The sequence below is a fragment of the Mauremys mutica genome, chromosome 3 (assembly GCF_020497125.1).
Source record: "Mauremys mutica isolate MM-2020 ecotype Southern chromosome 3, ASM2049712v1, whole genome shotgun sequence".
In the NCBI taxonomy this organism is placed as follows: Eukaryota; Metazoa; Chordata; order Testudines; family Geoemydidae; genus Mauremys; species Mauremys mutica.
This window is the reverse complement of record NC_059074.1, coordinates 102944308-102964716: the sequence shown is the minus strand read 5'-3', so window position 1 is coordinate 102964716 and position 20409 is coordinate 102944308. Positions and strand designations below refer to the sequence as shown.

The 20409-nt window shown below is 39.6% G+C and overlaps 1 protein-coding gene across 4 annotated transcripts in view; it reads left to right on the top strand.

Annotated features, from left to right (window-relative positions):
- Positions 1-20409, top strand: part of HBS1L (HBS1 like translational GTPase) — a 131778-nt gene that overhangs the window by 92128 nt on the left and 19241 nt on the right. For all 4 annotated transcript variants that reach the window (XM_045009685.1, XM_045009686.1, XM_045009689.1 and 1 more), the window contains 6 exons: positions 556-664; positions 9814-10073; positions 10586-10751; positions 12796-12913; positions 16647-16793; positions 17734-17808. In XM_045009685.1, the coding sequence (XP_044865620.1) occupies positions 556-664; positions 9814-10073; positions 10586-10751; positions 12796-12913; positions 16647-16793; positions 17734-17808 (875 nt within the window). The remainder of the gene's footprint in view (positions 1-555; positions 665-9813; positions 10074-10585; positions 10752-12795; positions 12914-16646; positions 16794-17733; positions 17809-20409) is intronic.

Here is a 20409-nt window from a genome sequence, read left to right as displayed (position 1 = left end):
TTTGCAAGACCGCTGGAATACCAGTTCACATAATTCAAAGTAAAACCTTATTATATGCTTGGTTTGTTTAGTTTTAAATAATAGTAAAAATGTTTGACCTGAAACTCACTCATTTAATCTTGCTATAACAACACACCCAGCAGCATAAAAAAAGATAGATACATTCAACAAGAACAAATCAACTCCACTCAGCCAGCCAGTGAATCGGCTACAAGACCTCTTTTTCATTCCTTATTGTCTCTGGGAAGATACACAATTTATTTTATAGAGTTTTTCGAGAAGATTGAGGGTAACTTTTGAATGACACAATCTACCTCTAAATCAGTGAAGAAACAATAGAGCCTTTCACTGGAAATACATTTGTTTATGTAGTCCCATGGGTAATTACATTGTAGAAACAAGATGAAAATGTTTTTATTTTGCTTTGTGTGAAATTCACACTTTCTGGGCTACCAAAAAAAGGGTTACATTAGGAGTGTAACTTGTTAAATCTTCTATTATTCCATCAATGTTAATTCCAATTTTAAGTTCACACTTTAATTTTTCTGCTGCTAGGAAAACCAAGAGATTCCCAGTCAACCAGAATCGATTCTAAAATTGTGCCGAAAGTTACCAAAATGACTGTGTCTGGAAAGAAACAAGCTATGGGATTTGAAGTTCCAAGGTAAACCAAGCTTCATACCTCAAGATACTTTAACAGTTCTTCTTTCAGACTGGTGCACCTGTAGCAAGTTTACTTCTTTTTATATATATTTTACAGAGTTTTTAGTGTACACTCTGCAAAACTAACCATCTTGGCTTCTTGTTTGACTCATAATTACTTTCAGAAGAAGGCCTCTCACGTTGTGAGTTTAACAAATCCTTTCACTATGAATAGTGCAGAGATATCAACTTGTCAGATTATTTAAACATCCGCTTCATAGAATGCTAATGCTAATCTTTCTGGAGGCTAGTTTATTTAAAAATAAATTTTCTAAATGGAATTATGAGACAAGTCACTAAAAACTATAATTGGTTATTCATTGAAAGGAAATAGCTTAAACAATGAAAACATAATTTATGGGGGAAATAATCATTTCAGGCTAATTTCCCTCCATTGCACATGCAGCTTCCGTTGCCTTAGGTAGGATGCCTATACACCTATTAGAAGGCAGAATTTGGACATTTTTGTGTTTTGCTTTAAAATAATAAGATTGAGCAAAATTAGGAGAGTCAGATTAAATTAGGAGTTGTAGAGTAGTAGTCTTTCCTTTCACAGACTAAAGGCCAAACAGATAAAAGAAAATAGTTCTGAAAATAAATTCTGAGTTCAGAGAGATTTCTTTAATAGTGAGCGACTAATAGCTGTCTAAGTGTCATACATTGCAACAGTAGAATCTCCTATTCCTTCTTTCATGTATTTAAAAAAGAAAGTTAATGCAAGATTTAGTGTTAGAAATATATCAGGAATAAAAGGAGAGTGTAGTTGTGCTATGAGAGCATTGTGTGGGATGTCAGCTTTCTTCCTTAGTAAAACTCATTCATTTGATAGGAAAAATTTAGCAGCATGTTAGGTGTCTGAATCAGAAAAAGGACATTACAAGAACCAGCAGAACAAACTGCCCTGCACAGCTCATCAGTGTGTACAACTCTGCTCTGGAGGGACCATTTTAGAAATCAGTGTGTGTTCATGTGCATTCTGTGTTCTTCTGCTAAAACTGCCAAGAAAGTTGGCAGTTCTGTCTGTCATAGGATTGTCTATACTGTCCATCCAACATGCTATCTAAGGGCAATTAATTCCAATTGTGATAGTGGTTTTGTAATATGGTGTCAACTCATGGGGGACTGCACTGAGACTATAATTTCACGCAGGCCACTGAATATCCATCAGGTGGCAATAACTACTTTAAGCTATTTACCTGGAGCAATTTATAATCTGTGAGTTGGAGGATGACTCTAACATGTAACTCCTGGAGTCTTTCAAAATCTTGCCAGTACTGCTGGGGAATCTATGAAATAGAGTTAAGATATGACCAGTGATACACATATATTCATAGTAACCAGCGACTCTGGGTGAAATCTTTTTCTCATTTACTTCAGTACGGACGGATCACCACCCTCCCTCTCTAGTGTTTCTTATGGCACCTTTTATAGTCTGTGGTTCTGCATGGGAAGTGGTAAAACTCGTTGCTCTGAGTAAAAGTTTCTAAAAAAGAAAGAGAAAAAGTAGATGTAAGTGATAAAGCTCTCCATCCGTCAACAGTCCTAAAAGGATTGTAGGAATAGTTTGTTTTTTAAGTGCCTAACAAAAATCACAATTAAAAATATTCTTCATATAAAAAAAGCAGTTTGGAGCTGATCATGCATGTACTGTCAATTGAACAACAGCCACACTTTGAGTTCCTGTGTTGTCCATTTCTTGGGGCAACAGGGAGGTAAACTCTGGAAGACTACTCCCATATCCAGAGGCTAAAGTAAATTCAGGATAGGCACCTGGTGCTCCATTTTCTTTTTGAAATGATCAGTAGTTTTGTCAGGGTTGTCGCTATCCCTTTCTCTTCTCCAGTGACCCTAAAGTGGAGCTGTATATACTTCCCTTTTAGTGGTGGTGCTGTTTTGTATTATAGCAGTCCTCAACTCTGAAATAGCTGCTTGTCATCCAGCTGGGTTTGAATGCTCGGTGTTCTGAGAGAGGTTTAATTTCTCAGTCAGTACTTCATTTAAAAATAGTTGGGAATGTTATAGAAGTGATGCAACTAATTAGGATGGGGGAAGGCTTTGTTCTGTGCAAAAAGCTACCATTATTTGAATGGAGCCTGCCTTCTTAATGGAGTTTTACTCTAGTGTCAAGTATCAGAGGGGTAGCCGTGTTAGTCTGGTTCTGTAGAAGCAGCAAAGAATCCTGTGGCACCTTATAGACTAACAGACGTTTTGCAGCATGAGCTTTCGTGGGTGAATACCTAGTGGAGTCATGGAAAAGTCATTATTGATTATGTAAGATGTGAGATCTGAAGAGAGTCCTGGTGTAAGACTAGAGAAGCATCCTGGCAAACAAGGAGCACTTCTTGGAGGGTTAGTTAATAAGATTTGTATTTTACATGCATAGACAGGTTGGAGAAGACCATACAATGGAGAGTTTAGTCTATAGGAAGCCGAGTGGAGGCGCCTGTAGCTAGACACAGAGTGGTTAGCCAAAATATTATTGTTGTTTTACAACCTTATCATTGCTTTACAGCTGTTACACATGTAGTTCTGAACTAGAAACAACTCCCTCCCCCCCCAACACTGAGTCTCTGTACTACAGTGTTTTCTTTTACACTTGTATGATCTGGAATACTGAAAGCATAATAGTATGTTGTTTAGGATCAAGAGAATTGCAAAGTTTAATAATATCTATGAAAAATTCTTTATTAGCTTTCTTTAGGCACTCTTGATGTTAAGGTTCCATTTATAAATGGCTTACAAAGAGTTAATACATAGTTTTAAAATAAGTGCACTACAGAGATGAGTAGCATGTGCTTATAGCTATTAATGCACTTCAGTGTTATAGAAGGTTATAAGCAATCTGTTGGACTCCATAACAATCAATTAAGCATTTATTAAAACATTTTATAAATACTTTATTAATCCTTTATAAACTCTGTAAATGGAACCTTAATATAAAATGTGATCTTTTCTTCTTTAAAGAAGCTTATTAAAACAAATGGATGGTTATTGGCAGTTGTGAATTACTTATAGAGTTCTGGTTGCCTTTCTTGGGGTTGGTGAATATTTTACAGGGATTATCCTGGAAAAATATGGTTTGTTCATTTCTGATAAACTGCTTCTCACTCTACTAGCTAAAGACAATATTACCATTTTCTGTCTGTGCATGAATTCATGAAAGAAACCAGAGCAAATGTAAGCAAATGAGGATGATTTTTTCAGCCATACTGACCAAATTTGTGTAGCTATAATTTGGAATGGGCAAACTAATTTTGAGAGCTTCCTTAATAAATGTAAGTTTCCCAAAGAGAGCTTGCTGTACAAAAGAGGTTTAGTATCCCTCCTGACTGGAAGATTACAAAGAGTATTTAACTGAAATTCACATAGTTAAACCCAGGGCCAGCTCCAGGGTTTTTGCCGCCCCAAGCAGCAAAAAAAAAAAAAAAAAAAGTCACGATCTGCTCTACCGCTGCCGCTTCAGTCTTCGGCGGCAATTCGGCAGCTGGTGTTTCGCTCCGAGAGGGAGTCAGGGACCCGCCGCCGAAGAGCCGGATGTGCCGCCCCTCTCCATGGGCAGCCCCAAGCACCTGCTTGCTGAGCTGGTGCCTGGAGCCGGCCCTGGTTAAACCATAACAGAAGAAATTGCACATTTTGTAATGCATTCACATAATTAGACCATAACAGATGGAACTGCACATTTTCTATTGTGTTTTACTTAATTGGCAGTATTGAGACAGACAGGCATTCTAACACATCAGTCCCTAAAAGTACATAGATCACAAAGTGGTGTATACATATATTATTCAAGAGAATCAACTGCATAAGCACTTTGAGAATTCTTTCGGGATAGAGATTGTTGAAGCTTCTTTTCCTTCAATAAATTAATGAAATAGTTTCATCCTACTGTGTTTTGAACTGCTTCACTTTTTCATAGATTTTTGCTTTTTGCCTATTTGAGGGAAGTTTGATGATCAATTTAAAGACAGCTTTGGGTTTTTTCAGCTGAGGCTCCGTGAGTATTTGGTACTATGATTCATCATCTTGATGCTTCTAATTCACATCATGGTGTTGCATCAGTGATAGTAATGTCTCATGTTGTGGCAATATTGTCATGTGTTTGATAAAATGTCATTGTGGTGCTTCCTCTTCTAGCAGTGACATCATAGTACCTGAAATAAAGTTTTGGGTCAAGTTGAGAACTTGGATTTGATTAGCAGAGTCGCTCAATCTATTTCCCAGGCTCCTCAGTTTCCCCTGTCCCATTTATAAGCAGGTCGCCCAACCTATTTGCCTGACTCTCCACTTTGCAAAACCCCTTTTCAATTGCACCATCTTTCTCCCTTCTGCTTCTCCAGTCCTAATCCTTGAATTCCCAAATCTCCCCTCTCCTTATTACCCTTAGGTTTATACCCAAACCGAAATATAAGTATACAAATTAATGCATTTAATAACCTTAAGATTGTCACTTACTTGCTTTTTCTTTCCTTTTCTCATTTCTTTATTCCCTTTCCATCTTAAATCAGCTCCTCAGCATAATTCTTCTCCATTCCATTTTTTCTATAGTTTTTCTCTTCCTTTTACCCTCATCCCTTTTCCTCACCTCCTTTCCTTTCTTTCCTATTGTGCTTTCATCTCCTTTTGCAACCAGCGCACCTAATGTCTCCCTCCTCAAGGGTCTCCAAACCCTCCTTTATAAAATCTTTCCCTCCTTGTGTTTCCCAAGTCCCCTTCCCAGTTCTCATCATGCAGCTCAAGCAGAAGGGGGATGAGGAAATGTTTTGTTTAAGTGTCTACTGTTTCAAATCTGCATTACCAGGGAAGGACACTCTGGGGACTCAGGCAGAGCTCCTTGCCACATAGCAGCAGGACCTTTTTTCTGAGAGAACTTCTAACAGCAAGCTTTTTTCCCACTAATTTGGAAAGGAGGAGTGACCCCCCCCCACACACCCTGGACTTGGCATTCTGTTTTTAATTTCTTCAGTCCCATGGAGAGTGAACTATAGGTAACGATACTTATGTGACAAATAGCTAATGACTAAGTAGGGGAGGTGGCAGCCAGCCATTAGGGGCCTCATTGGAAAGGATCATAGTATTGCTGGAGGCGTCTGGATAGTTGAGGCTGTGCACATAGGCTGCCAGTGATGAGATTTATGCCTTTTACAAATTGATGGTCTCTCTGACTGTGTATTTTGAGATCCCTAAAGACTGCTGTACTTACAGTTGCACCCAGAACTCTGAAGAAAGAAAATCCCCTAGAATATGAAGCTTTACATTTTCTAAGTAATTATCAAAGACTAATTTTCTGAGAAAATTCTAATTAATACACAGCCATAAAAGATTACTGCTAAGAAATTGAGACTTTAATAAATATAGTTAAGCCAATAAAAAAGTTATAACCTGTGATTAATTTTTTAATCTGTTGTTCAGTGTTCTTGTTTTTTTGTCTTTACCTTGGTATTTGGGTAGCCTTAGTATAAAAATCTCTAGAACCATGCTTGAAAAGCTGCAGAAAAACTTCTGAATTCTGCTTTTGGGGTTGTATTAATTGCAGTTTCATATAGTTTCTTCATATAGTTTAACTTTTGTTTTTAATTAGCATGGGAAGTTGTGCAGACAATGAAAGAGAAGGTAGTGGGTTGCCATCTACAAAGTCAGTTTGACCTCTTTTCTTATGCAAGAACTTCTCTCTAGATCTTTAAATGTCATAAGGAGATCAATATAAAGTATATCTGTTCTTTTGAATATGTGCAAGTGTTACGCTTCAGTCTGAAAGCATTGGGTGTTAAAATTATGAAGTATAAGTACCTAAAAAAAAAATCTGAGAAAAGGCTAGAAGAGCATCTTTATCTTGATGGGAAAAGCCTGATACAAGTAAAGTATGTATACGTATGTAACTCCGAAATAATGCATGACTTCTGTCAAAACTGATTTGGCCTACTTTATAACTTCTGCTATTTAAATCTACTGTTCAGGTGTGGGAAAAGTGCTCTCACTACAGTTCTCTGTGCATGTGTATTTGGTGGAAAAACTAATTATATATTTTGTGTTATGAAATACTTGTCTAAACAGACAGGAATTGGGGAAGGTGATTTTGCATGAAATGAACTTAGTACTGGTTTGTTTCTAGAACAGGCATTCAGTTTAAACCTGACATACTATTTGTTTAAGTAACTTTTTTAAAAAAATGAAGGACTTTGGTACACAATGCAGAATAGGTGCTGATTTGAAATATTTTCTAGTAAAAGCAAGCATGGATGGTCGATGTTATATTTTTCTGTAGATTAGTTCCTATGCAGTCATTTTTTTCCCTTAACTACTTTTAAATATGAATGTTTTGATGATCTACTACTTTCAGATCTTTAGCACAGGAAATGAAGAATAGCTTCTTCAGTTTAAATTACAGGGGGAATTTATTTTGTTGGAATGTGACCAAGACAAAAGAGCTCTCACACATCTAAATGGGGTGCCATGGGGACAGGGGTCTTTAATGACCATCAGGGCCTTGGCTTTAGATCTCATCAGGAAGATGGCCTCTCCAGCAACACATTGTCCTGATATAGTACTGGGCCACTTAGTTTAGTTCTGAATTTGAGGAAAGGGTGTGACCTATAAAATCACCAATGCCACTTCCTGTATTACATGTGGTAGACTTCCTTTGCAGGTGTGCAGCATGGGTCCTTACCAGGCTTAATTTCTTTTAGTTAGAGATCTGACTAGATCATAAACTATTCTGTCTCTGTCACTACAATTATAAGAGTTAGAAAATCTGAGTTAGATTGTGTCATGGAATTTGTGTCATGGAAAATAGCCCAAAGTAGTTTTCAACCTTTTTTCATTTGTGGACTGCTAAAAGAAATTTCAAATGGAGGTATGGACTTCTTTGGAAATCTTAGACATATTCTGTGCACCTCCTGGGGTCCACAGATCACAACTTGAAAACCATTGGCCTAAAGTAAGAAAGAAATTCCTAGTAGGGTTGAAAACTGGCAGAAAGTGAGTCAGCTACACTGTTTGATGCCATCATGTGATAAAAGGATGAGGCGGAACACCATGCTGATCACAGGATTCTGATGTATATGGAAAAGTAGTTTTGGTTATGAAAGCTGAAGGGGAGGAAACAGGGAAATATACTCTGACAGGTAAATGGAAAGTGAATCATGAAAACTCACTCTGATGCAGCTTGAGATTGTATTATCTTCCATTGGCAGGGCTTCTTGGGCCAAAAGTGATGAATAAAGTTATCTGACTCCAGAAAAGCCAGCGGCAAAAGGATATTGGGGTTTGGAGGGAGATGGGAGGACGCAGATATGATTATTGCAGTAACATCCTTCCATCCCCTATAAATATTTTTTAAAGTGCAGTGTGGTTATGTGGCACTGCCTGGAGCACCCTCCAATGGCAAGCTGGTGCAGAATGTGTACACCTGCCTCAGTTTCCCCTTGAAATCCGCTCGTGAAAAGTAATATTTTCTCTTAGTGGCAATTTTATACCCTTTTATTCATTTAAAGGGTTGCAGTCCACAATTCTTCTAAAAAATCCTAAAGTAAAACAAATGTTTACTATGCAGAAGCTCTTCAATCCCATTCAAAGGTCACTGTTCCCAGATCACCTACCAGAGAGTCATCACTCACTTGGTCACAGTTCCTTTCAGCCCCTGTGTCTAGGCCCCATTCTCTAGGCCACCTACCTCAGATTTCCAAGACCTGCTTCTCTCCCATAGTCCCAAGTCATGTCTCCCACAACAGAGCTCCCTGCAGTGTTCCACTGACCAGACCTCTTTGCCTGTGAGTCCTACCCCTGCTCCTTGGATCTGTCCTTCAGTATCAACCTTCTTGTACTGGGCTCAGCTTCTCTTAACCAGGCTGGTTCTTCCCCTTCTTTATAGGGGCTGATCCTCAAGCTCTCCTTTAACTTACCAGGGGTTCCCCAGCTCTGGCCAGTCCTCACCATCAACCTTTTGCTCTTTCCAGTCGCTTACTGTACCAGCTTTTTGCTGCTGCTGCTCCTGGGTCTCTCCTCTCTTCTTCAGGCAGCTCTCGCCTGTCCTTCTCCTGACTCCGTCAGCTCTCTGTCCCCTCTTGGGTTCCAGGTGTCATCTTTTAAGCCCGGCTGGGGGTCATTGATCCCATCCTTGTTCACCAGGCAGCTTACATGCACAGAGACTGAATCAGATTTTTCTGAAGCTTTGTGTATAAGCCAGCATGGGAAATTTTTCAGTCTTCATTTTTTGTTTACTGTGTTTGGCTTTTCTGTGGTGGATATCACCATAACTATCTGAGCAACTCTAATGAATTTATCCTTCTGACACATCTGTGAATTAGGGATTGTTAGCTTTATTTTACAGATGGGGAACTGAGTCAGAGAGAGAGAGAGGAAATGATGTAACCAGGGTCACACAGAAGATCTGTGGTAGAGTTGGGAAGACACCCCAACCTGTAGATGTCCTGAATCCCAGGCCATTGCCTTAATCATAAGACCATCCTTCTTCCTCTTTTTTTTTTTTTTAGTTAAACCTACCTTCCCCAACACAACTTTCCATAAACATGGCAACCATGCTGACTTTTGGAAAGGCATTGGAGAACAACTAGCACTCGAGTGGTTTAGCCTGCATGCATGCAACAAATTGGGTGCATTATCAGCCCAAGTATAAGCAGCACTCAGGCTTTAACCTATACCCGAGGACTTGTCAGCTAACCTGTTTGTAAAACACCACCACAGTTGGGTGAGAGGTTCTTGTGTATGGAGCCAGGTTAGGAACAACCTCCAGGTAAGATTCCAAGTTAACTCTGCAGCAAGGAAACCCCTCAACTGTCTCTTCCCTCCCCATCAAAAGAAGTGGCCACGAGGAAGAGGGTTTTTGTCTTACCTGAATTTCAAATAGTACATGGGATGCTTTCTTATTTTGCTTTTGTTCAGGCTGCTTTTCAGGCAAGATATTCAGAGCCTATATCTGTCGTTTGTGTCCAGTTGTTTGTCACTTCCATTTTAATAGTCTCTAACTACTTATCAGAGATTCTTAATTTGAAGGGTTGGACTCTACGTAAAGAGAAACCCCCTTTGTTCTCTGATGCTGTGTAGGGCTTCAGTGACATTCTCTATAAATCTTTGTTTTCTCTTTGCTTTCCCTAGTGTGATTGCTGAAGAGAATGGCCATAGTGCTAATACACCTCAAAAAAGACCATCATCTGAAGATTCCAGTGTCACTTCTGGAGTAGTTGAGTTGGTCTCTAAATCAGCTCTTCCATCCCAAACAATTCAGATTCCAGAAGAGCAGAATACAGTACCTACTCCAGTGAAAAAGTCTAGTAAGACAAGACAACAAATAGATGTGAAAGCAGAGCTGGAGAAGAGGCAAGGAGGAAAACAGCTGCTGAATTTAGTGGTAATAGGTAATACCCTTTTTTCTTTATTTTAATTCCAAATTGAATACATTTTGGGCCAGAAACGTGTGCTTATTGAGTCTGGGAGTGATGCAGAAGCAAGACATTCCTCCGTTTAGGAAAGGAAATATCTCAGATTGCACTAAAACCCATCTGTTTTACCCTTCCTCTGTGGCGGGAGCCACTTTTAACCTGCATGGACTAAAATGCTAACTAGGCCTTCTGCCTATCCCCCATCCTCATCTTGTCAACATAAAATATACTTTAAAGTTGACTCTTTTTTTAGCATTATTCTTTTTAACATGAGTTAAGCAGAAGTCATTGTCAAACTTCACCCATTTCTTCTGTCTAGAAAACCTCTCTCTCTGTCTGCTACTATATATGATTATCAGACTCTGTGAATTGCATGAGCATGAAACAAAACTTCAGGGCATTAGATTCCCCTGTCTGCCACTGTGTTTCCTTTCCAGCTGTATTATCAAGTCTAGTAATAGTAGTCTAATGTTTACTTCCCTTCTTAGGACATGTTGATGCAGGTAAAAGTACTCTAATGGGTCATTTACTCTACCTTCTGGGCAACGTGAACAAACGAACTATGCACAAATATGAGCAGGAATCCAAAAAGGCTGGCAAAGCTTCATTTGCTTATGCATGGGTCTTGGATGAAACTGGGGAAGAAAGAGAAAGGTAGGCAAGTTATCTTCTAGTGTGAACTAATGTTCTTTCTGATTGCAACGTGTTACTAAATGTCATTCTATTAATTAGCTATGTGCTTACCTACATTAAATGTTTTAAAAGTAAAATGTTTGGTAGGAAATATTTCATCCTCTGTGTGTACATAGATATACACGATTGAAAGAAAAGTCAGTGTCTTTTCTTGGTTGTGGAAATGAAATGCCATTGAGAAATTGGATTTTGGTTTTTTTTTTTTGGTTAAAATCCTCAGTATGAGGAGCTGATAGAATTTGTTTGATCAAGGCACCAGCACATGTGAGGAGTTTAAGGAAGGTAACATTTTTAGTCTATTATATCTGACTCGTTAAATTAATATTAGAACTATTTTTGAAAAGTCCCCGCCAGTAACATATTACATTGAAATAAAATGTGTAAATACTTTTTCTGTGTAATGCATTTTAAATTGTATTACAGTGAGGAAATACATGAGGAGGAAGTGGTGTGGATAATTAAAAAAATTAATAAAATGGCTTTTTAAAACTATATAAATTGGATCTGTGGACAATGACCTGTGTTCAGAAAAACATGAACTAAACTGTAGAATTAATATCTTACTACAGTTTTTGTGGCATTCACCAGTATCTTAGGCTTCATTTAAAACCACAGAGAAATTTGTTTATCTAATGTAATTGTATTTTTATGTCATGCTCATCACCCATGGTATCATGGTATTAAAGCTCCTCTGGTTGCATAGATAACCTTGAAAATGTAAACTGATGCAAAGGAATGGGGAGTGGAGTGGGCTGCAGAGAGACTAGCTTTTTTAAAAAGAAAAGAGAAATGAACTTGTGCAGTGTTCAGACCTATAACTAAACTTCTGCATTTGCCAGTCTTCCCGTACATATGTTCAATACAGGCTTGTGTGAGAAAAGGTCAAAAAAAAAAAAGTCAACCAAAAATCAGTGTTGCAGACAAAAATGTGAAAAATGGTTTTTGTCTCAAAGTTTAAAACCTTGAAAATAGAATTTGGCCGTCTGGTAATAAAATATTTCTAAATATTGCCTTAAAACGAAAGTGTTATTAAACATCAGGATATATAAAAGGGAAGCAAGGTCTTTTTGCCTTTATTTCTGTAAATAAAAGATTTATTCCATGTTTTAAGGGAAACTTAGAGAATTTCCACCCTCAAAACAATTTCCACCCTTCTTGATTGATTTTTCCCTCATCCTTCTCCACTCTCAAGCCTATATTTTAAAACTAAAGTGTTCTGAAGCTCTCCTCAAATATTTAGATAGTTCTTTGCTGTCATTTGGCATCATGATTTAAAAAATAGATGGGCCAAGGCAATTTCCCACAGGTGCTATTTAGTCAAATTTAGAATTGAGTCCAGAACTATTCTGCCCTTTCTAAATGATAACAGGCATATGTGAATGAGGGGGACATTTACAAAAATATACTCTTATTCCTGTAGTTGTATATGTAGTAATTTTTTCTTGGTTGTGCTCTTGCTGCTGTTGATGCCTATTTTTGCAGAGGTGGAGAACTTCAAAATACTGACTTAGAAAATGTGACAGCTGCTTTGCGCTTTAGTAGTAAATTCTGAACTTTGCTACTTGTTCTTTGATTTGAGGACATAATCCATTATTGTATACAACTGTCATATTTTCAGCCTCTAGGACTTCAACCGTTTGCCTGTTCTCTTCCTATCAGCATTTTTTGGCTGACTATACATCTCCCTTCCTGCCTGGCATAGCAGAATTAGATTTGAATATCTTTATACATAGCAAAGCAGCGTATAAAGGGGAAGGAGAGTAAAACTTCTCTCAGCAACACATGCTTTCTTAACTTCTTTAAGATGAAATTCTGATGCAGATGGATAGTTTCTCCAATGAAAGGGAAAGTCAGTGCCACAAATAGACTTATTAAATTGGCCAAAATTTAGTACTGGTTAAATCAAATGGCAGACACAGTGTTCTGATTTGTTAAGTCTACTAACTTTGTGTGGAGAACTTTGGAAGGAGTTGTAATGGTGTATTACATGTTTGTTTTATTTAAGGGGAGTAACAATGGATGTGGGTATGACCAAATTTGAGACAAAGACTAAAGTTATTACATTGATGGATGCTCCGGGCCATAAAGATTTCATCCCAAATATGATCACAGGAGCTGCACAGGTAGCAAACATTTCTTAACTGCACCTATCAAGTATAATGTGATGTTTTATAATTTAATATTCTAAATTATTTGAATCTAACCTTTACATAAAAAAAAGGTAGTGGAATCTTTAACAGAGTGTCTATATACTGCATATTATCAGTTAATTTTATTCTGTTCAAAATATCATAAATGTAAATTTATTCTGTGCTTCCTAACCTGTAGAAAAAAATATGGGGAAAAGTAAGTCTTTATTTTCAGGAAGGAAAGGAGTCTTAAAAACCGAAATGTCTTATGCTTTTTCTAAACTGAAAGCTGACATTCTTTTCTGGAAATTTTAAAGGCAGTATTTTAGGTTAGTCGACTATATTGAGGTAAAAGGTTTTCACGTTTGTTAATGAACTATTCTGAATACTTCATTGCACTAGGATAACTCCAAGAACAGCTCAGCTTTAAATATTCAAACTTGACATGTATGTACTGCTTGACAGTGCTGAAAAAGTTTTATAGGGTAAAGTGTTGTAAGAAGCTTTGAGTGAAAACAGCAGATAACACACTATGTGAGAATACAGTTGAAGACATTCAGGAGACTGAAGCTGGTGCAGATTGCATGGGCTAGCTTACTGGGCCATCTTGCTGGAAACACATGACACTAGTGCTCTGGGATTTGCGTTTGCTGTCTGTTGGTCTCAGGATGAAGTTTCAGGTGTTGGTAGTTACATATTAAAGCCCTGAATGGCTGGGACCTATCTGCCAGAGAGATCACCACTTGACGTACTGCCACAGTTGCAGTCTTGCAGAGTTGCTTGAGCTGGATTTTCCCCTGTTATGAAATGAAGAGGACTTCCAGCAGGGTATTCTCTGTGAAAGTCCTGGGACTCTGGAACTTGCTCTGCAATGTGGTCTGAAATAGCCTGAATTTGATGACTTACCAGGCATGCTTCAAAAGCTACCATCAATTTAATAGGGTTTTTTGGAGAGGATTTGAGGGTATGTTCTCAGAATGAGGAGGGATGGAAGGAAGCTTTTCTTGCTGGCTGCCTGGGCTGAATGAAATTTGTTCCTTTGTGAATGTTTGGTTTTTCAGTGTTGCTGGGTGTGTTTATGTTGTAAGATTGAGAGTAAGGGCAGCTACAGCTTTTGTATAGATTTTTTTTAAATTAAATAAATTGAATGAGAGAGAATAACAAAGCTATATATATTGTGACAAAGTTCCTCCTCTATCTTGGTAGGTCCTGCGCTTATTGGCAGATTTGCTCACCTCACAGATTCACCCTGTGGGTTTGGAAACAGCCCAGAGACCTTCCCCTCTGGTAGAAGCCACAGTCCAGGTCAATGCCTCCTGTGTTTGATCAGGAGTTGAGAGGTTTGGGGGGAATCCGGGCCCGCCCTCTACTCTGGGTTCCAGCCCAGGGCCCTGTGGACTGCAGCTGTCTAGAGTGCCTCTTGGTTCAGTTGCTTGACAGCTACAACTCCCTGGGCTACGTCCCCATGGCTTCCTCCCAACACCTTCTTTGTCCTCACCACCAGACCTTCCTTCTAATGTCTCATAACACTTGTACTTCTCAGTCCTCCAGCAGTATATGCCTACTCACTCTCAGCTTCTTGCATGCCTCTTGCTCCCAGTTCCTCACACACACTTCCTCTCCTCTGACTCCCTTTGCCTGACTGGAGTGAGCCCTTTTATAGCATCAGAGGGGCCTTAATTAGAGTCAGGTGCTTAACAGCCTAACCTGACTCTTGGCAGGTTAATTGGAGTCAGGTGTTCTCATTAGCCTGGAGCAGCCCCTGCTCTGGTCACTCAGGGAACAGAAAACTGCTTATCCAGTGGCCAGTATATCTCCCTTCTACTACTCTGCTGTTCCCAACTGGCTGGGTCTATCACAATATGGATACAAACATTTAAATGTATATGATAATTTTTTTCTTTAAAAGCATGGACCAAAATTTAAAAACAGCTATTAACAGAATTGATAATTTACTTACAGAGAAGTCAGGATAGTCAGTTTTGGTTTGCACAAAGTACTATTTTGAGCTGCTGCTTCAGCTATGCACAATACAGTCCATATTCTTGTTACTGGTTTGAATGTTAGACGTTGAAATGTGTTGTAATGTTTTCTTTCATATTAGAAATAATTCCTATTTTACAATGTCCGTTTTACATTTTTGCCAGTTAGTTGTCCTTAATAACTGACACTATAATGGCCTGCAGGAAAGTCTGAGTAAACTGTTCTGCGGACATAATTGCCAAAGTTTCAGTGACAGGCAAGAAGCAAATTTTGGCTGTAATCTCATTACTATATATTTGTTTGAAAAGTAATTCCCTAGTCATATTTGTTATAATGAGTCTTACTCCATACTGTTATAGAGGGCCCTATGTAAAGTCTTAAAGTGCATCACAAAGGTGGATATTATCATAATTTTTCAAATGGAGAAATTGTGGCACACTGAGATTGAGTTGCCCAAAATCATATAACATGTCTATGGCAGATCTGCTGGCTTGTGGGTTTTTTTATGGTGTGAATGCTTATGCATGTTACAGAATGTCCATGATTTTTTTTTTATTTTTTTATTTTTTTTAAGTAGAAAAGGGGATCTTTAATCTCAGAAATTTTGGAAAATTCTGCACTTAACTGTATTGTTGTCTTTAATTCTATTTAAATTGTTGATTCATATTGGTGACTGTACAAGTAAGTAACGTGAGAATATGCAAGACCAGAGCCTTGGTCTGCAGGTGAAGATTAGGTGGGGCAGAGGAATCTTTAATCCTCCCTTATACTCCCTCCATATTTAGGGCTGCCAGGGGCCATTCTAGCCTTTAATGTAATTAGAGGTTTGAGTGATATTCTGCTGTAGGAGATTTCTGGAGGTCTGCTATTGCCATGCTCCCAACACTGTGAGGAAATGTTTATAAAGAGATGGCGTAGAACAGACTCTGATGGATCTACAGTAATTGGGAGTTTTGCCATTCTGAGGGAATCCCCAACTGCTGATGTGAAAAATGCAAAGCAGCCCTATCAAAGGCCATGATCTGGTTTATAGTACACAGTGCTAATAAAATAGTTCATGCATTTTTTAGCCCCAAGTGTAATTTTTTTTTTTAGGGCAACTGTAGATATTTGGAGGGTTAAATTTTATTTGTTGCAGCTTTGGCAGTTTCGAGGTGTGGTTGGTTGGTTAAACGAGAGTCTGATATGAGTTCCCTGTAACCTAAGGGGCTGCTTAGGCATTGGCACGACATTACAGAGTGATGAGGTATGATATGTCTCTGTGTCAATTGGTGTGTAGCTCAACTCACCTCATCTTATCCCTCTTATCACTTGTGTGGAGAAAGGGCTTGAATTGGGACTCTGGCTTGGACCCAGAGTTCCTGGGCAGGCCTGAGAGCACAGAGAAGGCATTGCCCTCATACCCATTCTCAGGTTAGTAGAACCCAGGCCCTTTGATGCCCATTTGAAATCCACACTGGAACAGCTCTGTCAGGTAGTTTTAATAGTAGCTCCAGTGGTTAATAGTTTTAATAAAGTTGCTATTTCTATATTTAACCATACTGTGGTGTACATGTCTCATTGTTTCCCTGTCCACATTAGTGATCTAGAAATCAATCCTCATTCAATTGAAGTCATGCTGATATTCTCTTGGTGAGCATAGAAGGTTAGGATGTGTTTTTGTGTGACCAGTCAGGACAATATTTATCCATAATCCATTCCTCTTGTAGAAATTATTTTCCTAACCATCTTTTTTCTTACCTAGGCTGATGTGGCTATCTTGGTTGTGGATGCCAGCAGGGGGGAGTTTGAAGCAGGGTTTGAGACTGGTGGACAGACTCGAGAACATGGGTTATTGGTTCGCTCTCTTGGAGTAACACAGCTGGCAGTTGCAGTCAATAAAATGGACCAGGTATTTGCTTAATAGTTTTCTTTAGTGAACAGTCTTGCATCCCTTCCTGTATGCCCTAAATTAAGGGGATATGTGTTCTGAGGCCAGAAGGTTTGTCCTTCCCTCATTCTTTACACAGTTACCAGCTGTTATAATGTCTGTGTTCAGAAAGAAAAAATTCTTCTGGAGCCTATGAATTCAGCATATCGACCAAGAAGGGGGAGATTTTCAAAAGCAACAAGGGGTAGTTAGGTGCTGAATTGCTATTGAAAGTCAATGGGAGTTGGACACGTAACTCCCCTTTGTGTTTTTTTTAAATCTCCCCAAAGGGTACTCTGTAATTAATCCTGCTGAAATTTACTGGGGTAAACTTCTGTCATGGGGATTGTCACCCTGATGACAGTTGCAGAGCCACCTGGGGTGCTGATGAGTCACTTGTAAGGCATGCTGCTGCATTTGCTCAAAAACATGCTGTTTATTTAATATTACCCTTATTTTACATTTTAGTTTTAATTTATTACTAAGTACATTTAATCTAAGAGAAATCCTTGTTGAATCTGATTTGTTTTGCCTTTATACCTGTGTGAATTAAAAAGCAAAATCAGGGGTACTGTTCATGAACAAGTTAATTTACAGTATCTTTAGACATGAAGTAGAACTGCAGATTTACCCTACAGCTTGTTCCAGATGGGCAAATTTCTGTACGGAGCCCCTTTGAATTCAGGTACATACTACGTTGTAGAATAAGGGCCTCAATTCATCTTCTTTCATAGTGTACTCTATGCTGTCTTTCTCAAACTACGGAAGAAACATTATGTACATTTTATTAATTAGGCTTAATCTTTGAACTGAAGTTTTCATAGAAGATCTTAGGCAGGGTACAGTATAAGAGGTCAATATAATTTGTATAGAGGAATATACCAAAATCTAGTATTTTTATCAAAATATGTTTTTATTTTAGGTCAATTGGCAACAGGAGAGATTTCAGGAAATTACCAGTAAACTTGGCCAGTTTCTTAAACAAGCTGGCTTTAAGGTAAAGTAAATTTAAGATTATGAGATTTGTAAAGGATTGGGACCTCCCATAAAGCACCCTCTTCTAGCTGGATCCAGGCTTGTGCCTGCAGAGCCAGCTCCTTCCCTGGAAAAATCCTGCCTAGGATCATCACAGAATCCAGGAAGGATAGTTTTCAGTCAGATTCATTGCTGTGGGATTTTTATTTCAAGCCTTCTTAATGAAAACAGGGATCAGTGCTTCACAGCCTCTTGGGGGGGGCGGGGGGGGAGAGAGAGAGAGCAAGTTGCCAGTCTTTTCCTAGGTGCAATGGGTAGGGTTTAATCAGCCAGACAGCTACCAGCCTCAACCAAGGGGTATACCATCCCTTATACCTTCACAGGTCTTTGGCATTTTGTTCATACCTTGCTGGTACACTGGGGCTAAGGTGGGATGAGTTTTTTATCAGTTTTGCCTGGCCATATCAGCAAGGTCTGGGTTTTTGCTGTGCCCCCTGTGCTGAACCCACTAGTGGGTTCATGGGACATAGCAGAGTCTGAATTGTACCCCACTTGCCCCACTAGTGGGTACTTAGGCAGTGTCAGGTGTGGACAGCGAGTGTTTGGTGCCCTTCCAGCAGTCCCAGCCTCCTCTTCCTTTAGATCTCCTGGGATGCCAGAGTTGTGGCTAGTTGCCTTCTTTGGATTCTGGAAGGAATTTTTTAATCAAGACAGAATTGACAAACCACTTTTCACTTTTTATATATCTTCCTTCTGGTATCCAAGAGGTCTTGTTTAGGGGAGTTACTGTAGATTGTTGCAAGATAGTACAGATTGTGAATTAGCAAGTGCAATTTTGGGACCCTTCTCATTTGAGAAGGAAGCAGCTGACGTAATTGCATGATGGGGGTGGGGGTGTCACAGGGTCTCCTGAGAGTCTTTTCCTGCCTCAGTAACTGCTCCAGCTGTTCCTAACCACGCCTGTACTTTATTATACCCCTTCAGTAGGCCACAGCCAGGAGTGTTGTTTACATATTTTTCACAGAGAGTAGCCAGCTTCCTCTGCTTGCTTCTGGGGAAGGGTACAGGATTTAGTATCAGCCAGTCTTGCCTTCCTTCAGGCTCCCTACTGTCCTCCCGAGCACTTCCTTCCTGTCTGCTTATATAGTCACAATTGCTGTGATTCCTTCCACGCAACTAGCCCCTCAGCTGTATCTCTACTCAGTCAATTAGCACCCTCTGCCAACTGCCTTGTATATCCGCGGGGATTTGGATGACTCTGTTGTTGTGTCACAGTTCCGGGCAACTGCACCTATATTTCCCTTCTATGGTCCAGCAAGGGCACCCACTTTCAGGCTTCCGGCTCTGCAGCTGGTGCCTTTCTTGGGTAGAGACCCATCTGACCAGGGTATTTCCAGGCTGACAAGTTTCCTGCCTTCCCTGTGTTATTCCCAGCAAAAGACAGTCTGCCTAAGCAGGGCATGCTTTGCTTCTCTCCCCAGAGACTGTACACAGTGTATTTGCCCCAGTTATAAATCACCATACAGTTCTTTCTAATCAAGCCTATTTTATTCTTAAGGCAAAAGCACTGCAGAGAAAACATTAAAAACAATAAAAGAGCCCACGTGCATGCTAATAAGCTTACCAAAGATCGCCCCTTCCAACTTGAAAGAAGTCCTTCAGATCCCTGCCCAGAGGATTTCCTGTGGTTTCAAGTTCACCACACCCTTTGCTCTGAACAAGAACACAGTCTTATGGGGCCTAAGTAGCCAAAATCCTTAGAATCATAGAATATCAGGGTTGGAAGGGACTTCAAGAGGTCATCTAGTGCAACCCCCTGCTCAAAGCAGGACCACTTCCCAACTAAATCATCCCAGCCAGGGCTTTGTCAAGCCTGACCTTCTAACCCTTTCCTAAGGATTGGGGCCTTCTGTGGACCGAAGGTCCTGCCCATTTACGGGATCAGAATAAAAGCCTTGAATCAGTTCACCACCAGATTATTTATCCCAACCTCCTTTCTTTGTCTGCTGGTCTCTTGAGAATCCAGTTTGAACCTTAGAAGAAACTGTGACTAGGTAACCGGCCAGACAATAGTTCCCTTCCCCAGAATAAAGCTTGAGAGGTGCTAATCAGAGGAATTTTAATAGCATGCCCCCTTCTCCTAGAGACATTACATACAATCTCGCAACAACATGTAAGTAATTGGATTGTTAATACCATTGCCCACAAAGGTATTGCATTTAATTCAGTAAGGTTTAACTTAATTCTGTAAGATTTATCCAGGATATTGCATTATCCGTCACAAGGGGTATATGCATTAATGTCTTAAGCAGTGAGGTTTCTTCTTTGCGTGGTGTCCCTATGGGTGCTCCACTGTAGGTGTGCTTGTGTCCCTGCACTGCTGATCAGAGAATTTTGGTAGCAATGTCCCTTAGGCCCGCTGTATCTCCTCCTGCTGCGCTAGTTGCAGGCTAACCCCCTCAGTTCCTTCTCAACAGCCCCTGGCTAGAGGCAGAGCCATTAACAGTCTATTAAGAGCAGGGGTGAGCTGGAGCTGGTTCGCACAAACTGGTTGTTAAATTTAGAAGCGGTTTTAGAACCGCTTGTTAACTGGCTTCCCTGCGAGGGAAGCTTTGATGGGCTC